This window comes from Pundamilia nyererei, unplaced genomic scaffold, assembly GCF_000239375.1.
Source record: "Pundamilia nyererei isolate P.nyererei 1_Seehausen unplaced genomic scaffold, PunNye1.0 scaffold00340, whole genome shotgun sequence".
Taxonomy (NCBI): domain Eukaryota; kingdom Metazoa; phylum Chordata; class Actinopteri; order Cichliformes; family Cichlidae; genus Pundamilia; species Pundamilia nyererei.
The window spans coordinates 196887-205177 of NW_005187741.1; the positions used below are offsets into that span (position 1 = coordinate 196887).

Sequence of the window (8291 nt, forward strand, 5' to 3'; positions counted from 1 at the left end):
AAACTGTATCACCCTTCAAGGACCTGCAGTTCAAAAAAGCGCCCCTCCGACGGCCAAACCCATCTGTTCTCTGATTGGAGTCCACACACAAATCTTTTTTACACACACACAAATCTTTTTTACACATACAAATCTTTTTTACAAGTACAAAATATTTATGACCACATTTTGAGCCCATAGGCCGGTTCTTCTGTAACGGGAGAGAGAAGAGTTAGTCTTGGCACTGCTTTTATAGAGAGGTGTGTGATCGGAGATGGAGGGTTTGGCTTACTTGGTCTACAGGTGAGTGAAGCAGCTGAGCGGAGGGAATGCTCTGTAGGAGTTGGTGAGCAGACAGTCGGTGGAAGGAGTGGAGGGCAGGCAGGGGAGTTCTGTTCTCTTCTTAGAAAGAGTTGTTTGAAAATTCCAAGTGATTGAACAGGAGTGCATGGAAGTGGAGCTAGTGGCAAAGAAGGTCCAGGCAGGGACGCTACCAGTCAAAAGTTTGGACACACCTTTTCATTGGGTTTTCTTGACTTCTGGCACTCCATCATTACACGTCCTGGAGGTGTGTTTGGAGTCATTGTCCTGTTGAAAAACAAATGAATGCAAAGTGGATGGCATGTCGCTGCAGGATGCTGTGGTAGCCATGGTTCAGTGTGCCTTCAGTTTTGAATAAATCCCCAACAGTGTCACCAGCAAAGCAGCCCCACACCATCACACCTCCTCCTCTATGCTTCACGGTGGGAATCATGTATGTAGAGACCATCTGTTCACTTTTTGTCTTTTTCAGACAAATCTCTTCTGCTTGTTGCTTTTCCTTAGTCGTAGTTTCTTTGCAGCTATTTGAGCTTTTCAGCTCCTCTAAACAGCTGATGTAGAGAAGTGTCTGCTACTGGAACTCTTTGTGGGCTCTGACCTGAGGTGTGATTTCTGAGGCTAATTACTTGGATGAATTTATCCTCAGCAGCAGAGGTCTTCAAATCTTCATTTGCTGGGGCGGTCCTCATGGGAGCAAGTTTTGTCACTTGATGGTTTTTGTGACTGCACTTGGGGAGACATACAAAGTTTTAGCAATTTTCTGGACGGACTGACCATCAGTTCTTAAAGTAATAATGGTCAGAGGATTGACGTGGGGTTGTTTCATGTTGTCAGTGAGGAGCAGAGACACAGAAGGCAGCAGTGAGCCACCAGGGGAGTGTCTGTGTCCCAGGCTGAATGAACAGTGTATTTGTGTGTGGCAAATAAAAGGGCCGCTGCCCAAATCGACCATTACGGAGCGACTGGTCCTCAAATCAAGTCTCCAAATTTCAACAATTTAGATTTTATAAACAGATTTGTATGTTCTCTATATTTAACATTATGAACCCTTCGCACCACTTTCTTCTAAGTATAAAAGTTTTATATAAGTGGCAGCACAACTGGAAAATTAGTGAGAAATCTAAAATACGCATTGCCTTATAATCCAGTATATCTCTGACATTACCCAAAATATAAATATTTTTAACCATCTTTTTTCTAACATGTTCAATATGAGATTTCCATGTTAATTTATCCTCCAATACTACGCCCAAAAAAAACGGAGTTCAGTAACTCTCACATCCACTCACATCCTGGGCCATCTGACCTCAGGAATTCACATGATAAGGTGGGGCCAGGTTTCACAATGAGCTCACCCGAAACTCTGGCTGATTGGGACCCACACCCAGTTTCACACCTTGGCTCAGGCTATTAGAGGATCATCAGGGGTCCTTTTGTCCCTCTGTGGGGGGAAACTCCCACTAGGTTTAAATCTGGGACTCTCCACCATTTGACCTTAGAACTGAAGAAGCTTCTCGGATGAGAGGTGAAACGTCTTCAAGCAACTTAAAGAAGTCCAGACGCTTTTCTTTGCAAGCTCCTTTGACTACGATGACCTGGATGACTGAGAACCTTCACAGGCATACTTAACCAGTTCAAAGTGATTCCTCTCACCCCATAATTCAGCTTAGAAATCAAAATAAAATGTTGCAGCGTATCAAAAGCTTTTTTTTGAGTCAACAAATACCCCTATTGTATATTTATTTTTGTCTGTTGCAAATGAAATGTTGTCAATATTAGTCATCAATGTTAATGCTGTTGATCTGTTTTTCCGAAAGATCACTGATATGGCATTAGTCATACTCCCAGCATTATACAATCTAAATTTCACATTATTTCCATCAGTTGATGCATCTTGCATTTTATTGTCAATGTTATCATCAATGAAGTGTAGTGGTTAGAGGTTGCTGGTTTGATTCCATTGTTGATGTTTTGTATATTATGTTGTGAACACAAGAACGATCTTGAAATTACTTCCAGCAAGTTTTACGTACGGTTGTCCTGGGACAACATGTTTGGTACTGAAAGCTTCTGGATTGCTTTTCAACTCCATGTTAAGCAGCAGAACCACCGGTTATTGAACCAGAACAATTTTTGAAGTAGATTCATTCTCACACCAGTTTGGCGTATAAAGTACGGAGTGTCAGACCCGTCTAATGCCATAACCCAGAAAATCGGGCCGCTGAAGCCAAATGACAAGTTGTGTGTTAGATCAACTGTGTAAACACATCTGGTCTGTTCTGTGTTCACCAGCATGTCATCTGTGTCTATGAGCTGTGGGTTAATCTTGGAGGCTGTAGCCAATCAGGCTGGTACAGGCTGAGAGTACAGAGCCAATATTTCATCTGCAAAACTAAGTAAATGTGGGTTCAGAAAGGAAACGATATGAAACTTTGCAATACTGGATTTCTCCTAAATCCAATACCTACCTACCTCACAAGAGCTAATTAAGATATAAAAACAACCACAAAAACACGGAGACCTTGTATAATTTCTGGTTACTGGCATTTTGACTATAAACTTTACAGGAACCAACAACTCAGGCCGTGAGCAAATATTGATATTAAAAAAAATTCAGAGTCATGTTCAGATTAGAAGCTTAAAACGTGTCATTTCTAGATAGCTGGTGATTCAGAGGTTTAGCATTACTGGTGTCACAATCTAGCTCTGAGGAAAGTCACATTCACCAACTGTAAATCTGTCACGCATAATAACTGCAATATTGGGATCAGTGTGCAGCTCTGTGTCATGTGTCTTATGACCTTGTTAAAATTGTCAGTTTGAGGAAGCATGAAAAGGTGTTTGAAAATTTTTTTTATTGCTTGATATTGAGATTCCTGTTAATTCTGCAAAGTACTGACATTGAGTCAACAAAATGGCAACAAGTAAACCAAACTGCCAGCAGGGCAGGTGCTGACATGTGTTTCTGCTCTCCCATGAACAATGGTGTGCTGGCTTTGAAGCGTAGTTATGTTGTCAGTATTTTAACTTGTTTTAGGGATTTCATTTTGTCTCACATAATCTTCAATCTTGGTAAAATGATATCATGCAGAACCAACACAATCTAGCTTTAGTTTCAAATTACTGAAACATAAATTTAGAGAAAACAACTCAATGGGTTCTAAATGTTTAGACGTTTTTAAAGTGTACTTCTCTGCTAAAGAGGGTTTTTACTGCACCTTGGATATTCAACAATGAGTTTCATAGTTTTCCATGTTGCTTACACCAAAGCGGCCACAGAAATAGTCCAAGGACATTCTTGCTGTTTGATATGAGAAAGGTTTATGGACATGTGTAATATTTAATATACGTTCTGGCTGGTAAAATGTCACAACATTAATATATACAGAGGCAGAGATACAGCGTGGTGGGATTTTTTTTTTTTTTAGCTATGTGAAACTTCAGCAAGCCCCAACAAAAAGGCGGATCCATCCAGTTCACAGATGTCTCAACCGGAAAAACAGGAAAAGGGATGAAATGTAAACTAAATAAAGTACAGGCTCAAAGGTTGCACAAACTGAAATGTTAGTCCTGAATAAAAATAATGAGAAGCAAGGCAGTGTGCAGAGGTTATGTTTATATTATATTTCAGATCCTAGAAATAACTACGTCTCATGTTTCCCTGTGTGGCAAACATGATGAGGACCCAAACGCAGGACTAAGAACACGGAAAAGTAGACTGAAAATGGCGGCTTTATTTGCTGGAAAAATTCTACACCGGATACAAGAAAATGAAACCGGAACGTAGAAACAGTGCTGTCAGCGTTAATCTCGTTAAAATGGATGGCGTCAACGCGTTAATGAGCTAACCGCACTAACGCATTGACACCGTCCAGCCCCACGCATGGGGTGATCCACGGTTAATGGAGATTTGCTGTGTTTGCTGTCATTTTAACGAGATTAACGCTGACAGCACTACTAGAAACATGAAAACTAGTGAACTAAACTGGGATTGAGAACTAGGAAAATACTACGAGTATGGAGGAAACACACACAGCACTGAGGAGGTTTGATGGTTAACAACGTGACGCCAAACAGGGCAAGACTGAGGACTAAAATACACAGGCAGGAAACAGGTGCAAACACAGCTGGGACTAATGTCCACATAGCACAGAAGACTATGAAAGTAAAACGGGAAACAAAGACGTCGTTCTTCTTTACTGTTAGTCAGTAAATCACTTGAAAAAGTCACACTGCAATTGCACAACTTGTGTGGTGAAATGTTTTCAATTACTGTGGAAAATATTAGAAAAAAATGAATGCATGATGGTATCGGCTGCTGAATCACAGCCTTTGTTTCTGCAGAGCGCCGAGGATGAATCGAAGTGGGTCGAAGACATGCTGAAGCTCCACACAGCCCGAGTACGAGATGTGGAGATCCTTACGGGCCTGGACCTCTACAGATCCACAAACCTCACATACACCAACACCCTAATTCTCAAAACCTACCTGGAGACCTTTGAGAGGGATGAGTAGGAGCCAGAGACAGAGATGATCATATAGGATGTAACCCTTTGTAAAATGTCTGCATTTTTATTGCATGCTCTTTGGAAAGACAACATAATGCTGTTCCACTGCTGAAGAACCGCCCAAGAAGTGCTTGGAAAGGGAACACATATTTGAAAATTACAAGAATGGTTTGTTATGACAGGAATATTCAACCCTAGCTATGAAATCTGTTTAGGAATAAGCTATCACAGGAAAGATGCAGTACGCATTCTAAAGCACACATCAAGAACCACACCGGTGTTTTATGTCTGTGCCTAAAAGAGATTTCTCCTTCACATTTCTACTGCCATATGCACTGCATGCTATGAGATTTAATATGTAAAGTTACATGTGTTTAGTCATTTAGAAAAATCCATTCTTGGTGGTCTTCGATCATGGAAGATAATCATTGTGAACTGACACAGTGAGAAGTTTTCATTGCAAACTGTAAGAAAATAGATCCAAAAAAAAGATCAAAGTGGTTAAAAAATGACGTGAAAAATGAGAACATATCAACCAGGCTTTAATTTCTTCAATCTTGTAGTTTGACCTGTTCACAGCAGCCAGTATAACAGGTGGAATCACAAACTTTTAAAATCAACATACCCCCAAATTAGTCACTGAGTCTGTAAACTCATCAAAAGGTTGATCAAGATTAAGACACTTCTATAGGTCCAGAACTCTTGGCCTTCAGCTGAAGGCACGTCTGCACTGGCTTAACTTTACTTCCTGTTTCATACTGCCTGTGCCACTAACTATAAGACTATGATTATGGGCAGAGTTTTCCCAAATGGAAAAAAAGTGAACACATATTTTTTCTTATCTTTTAATTTCTGAAAATGTAGCACTTCTTTTTTACAAAACCCAACTTTCTCCCTTTGTCCCTAAACCACTTGATGGTGATCCAGCAGATGCTAAGAGTTTAAAGGCTAAAATGTGCAAATTTGCTGGTGTTTAGTTTCTTGATTCCATGATGATTTAACCAACAGTGTGACAGGTAATCCAACAGGCCTAACCGACCATAGTCCTGCACCTACAGTGAAAAACTGTCGTTGTGATTTCATAAGCACCTGCTTGTTATCTCTTTAGCTAACTCTGTCAAAAGGTGGGAATTTTTCTACAATTTATCATATTTATAATAACTTTGCCACTCGTCCATCCTGCTAGCCATCGCTTCTCCGATTCTGTTCAGTGTCCTGGGCAGCTGAAGCTGAAACCAAGCAATCATTGGGTGAAAGGTGGGGTACACCCTATATAGGTTTCCAATCCTCCACAGCTCTTACATCTGAGACATGCATTCACATTCACACCTTTGGGAGGAAACCGGAGTACCTGCAGAGAGCTCATGCCAGCACAAGGACAGCATGCCAATTCCAGTCTTTTCTTGCTTTTCCCGTTCTAACAATGTGCTCACAATCACAACAAAGGAGTGTGGTTTGGAACATGTCCAGTTTAATTAAAAGTTTAAAGAACTTAATGTCACCACCTCTTTTAGAAAATTTAAAGAGAAATGAATGCATTCATCTCAGTCCAAATGATTACTATTTTGCAAACTGAATGCAGACATTAGGTGTGCAAAGAGGCTGCTGTAAAACCACGTGTCTCTGCAATACAGTGTAATATAGCCGAGATACTGAAAACACAAATTAAAATGAATATCGTTTGACCTTCACTTTGATTTTGAACCAACTGAGTTACAACATGATAGCTTAAAATGAGACCTAACCTCGAAACCATGGAAGTGTCCTTTAGTTCAGTTTAAACGGTGGAGAGGCGACACTGATGTCATCTGTCTGACGTTATCGCTTTATCCAAATTCAACTTTGCTTCCACGCCTTTATTCCTACACCGATAAGCCAGAACCTGCATTTTTTTCACGTTTGACATTTTGTAACATTAGCCCAGTGTTACCATACCTAACTACTCGTGACTGCGTAGCCATAGTCATGGTAATAAGTAAAAGGATCAATAAAGAGTCAGTTAATAGACCTGTCAAGATGTGTATGAAGCCATGTTTATTCTTGTAGCCTTTCAAATAAAATCTGTAGAGTAGTGGAAACGTTCACTGAGTTGTTTTTTATTGTGTTGTTCTCTGCAACCACTGGACTGGCAGATGATAATAATAATAATAATGGATTGGATTTATATAGCGCTTTTCAAGGCACCCAAAGCGCTTTACAATGCCACTATTCATTCACTCTCACATTCACACACTGGTGGAGGCAGCTACAGGTGTAGCCACAGCTGCCCTGGGGCAGACTGACAGAAGCGAGGCTGCCATATCGCACCATCGGCCCCTCTGGCCAACACCAGTTCAGGTTTTCATGATGACTCCTGGAAACCTGAGAAGTTTTGTTCTTAAGAAAGCATCAAGGTTTCTGTGATGGCTCAACTTCAACTTTATTTTGCAAACAGATTTCCTTGTAATTTATTGCTCATGCTTCATGTTCACCTTTGTCCCCTAAATGATTTTGCTATACAACTAAGTTTAAAGAAACAGCACCTGCGCAGGTGAGGAGCTGGGTCACATTAACTATGAAGAGCCCAGGCGTTCTTTCACCTGGGTGACTCAGCTGGAGGTGATCGGGCCCCAGCTTGTGTCCAAGCAGTGCACTACACCACGGTTCCCTTTTCTTGATCCACAGCCATCTGGAAGCTTTCCACTCCTGCAACCCTCTGATGCCAACAACTGTAAGTGTGTGGTACGGAGACCGACCCAGGAACCTCCTGTAGCCCATCTCAAGGGTTCATAGCAGATCCTCCACCCGTCAGAATTCTACAAGCTGCTGATATTTTGCCACCTTTAGCTCATGGGTGTCCTCAAAATGGTCCTCCGAGGGGGATTGTGAGTTCAAAGGTCAACAAGCCTGTAAAGCCTGTACAGGTCTTCAGCTAGTTCAGAGGTTTAAATCAGTATCTGGTAAATCTGGCGTTTGGCCTGTTGATTCCCTGTAGAGATCGCATCAGCTACTGCGTTCAAGACCTCGGTGGTGCCATATATTTCTCCCCTCTACCAGGGCTTTAGGGGAGCAACTCAAAATATGTGCTCACTCCAAAGCCTGCCACATCTGTTCAGTCTTCACAGCAACACCTGCAGAGGAAACTCCAATGTCTGCTGAGGCTCCAAAAAGTAGCACCTCCCTGGTTCAGATGACCTTGAACTCCTCCGTTAGGCTGGTGAAGGGAATAACTTGTAGCTCCATTAACAGTAGAATCAGTTTGAGGTTCTCAGGGTTGGTGTATAAAGTGTGTACCTCTTACAACAGAGACAAGGGTTTACATCCAGCTTCCCATCTGCGGATACACCACAGGCACTTTGATTAGAGTCAGGAATGAGTCAAGAACTTTGTGTCTCTTGTCACGGTGAGTCTGCAGTAGCTTCAGTCATATTAATATGATTGTGTTTACTTTACATTTCTTACATTTTATTGCATGACTGGATATTTGTTTTTAATATAATAGCC

General features: G+C 41.3%; 1 protein-coding gene across 1 annotated transcript in view; it reads left to right on the forward strand.

The window, feature by feature from the left end:
* The window catches only part of enpp2l (ectonucleotide pyrophosphatase/phosphodiesterase 2-like), a 39961-nt gene extending 33071 nt beyond the window's left edge, over positions 1–6890 (forward strand). Inside the window, exon 25 of the mRNA XM_005752046.1 lies at positions 4645–6890. Coding sequence (XP_005752103.1) covers positions 4645–4815 — 171 coding nt within the window. The 3' untranslated portion in view covers positions 4816–6890. The remainder of the gene's footprint in view (positions 1–4644) is intronic.
* Positions 6891–8291: the final 1401 nt, after the last annotated feature.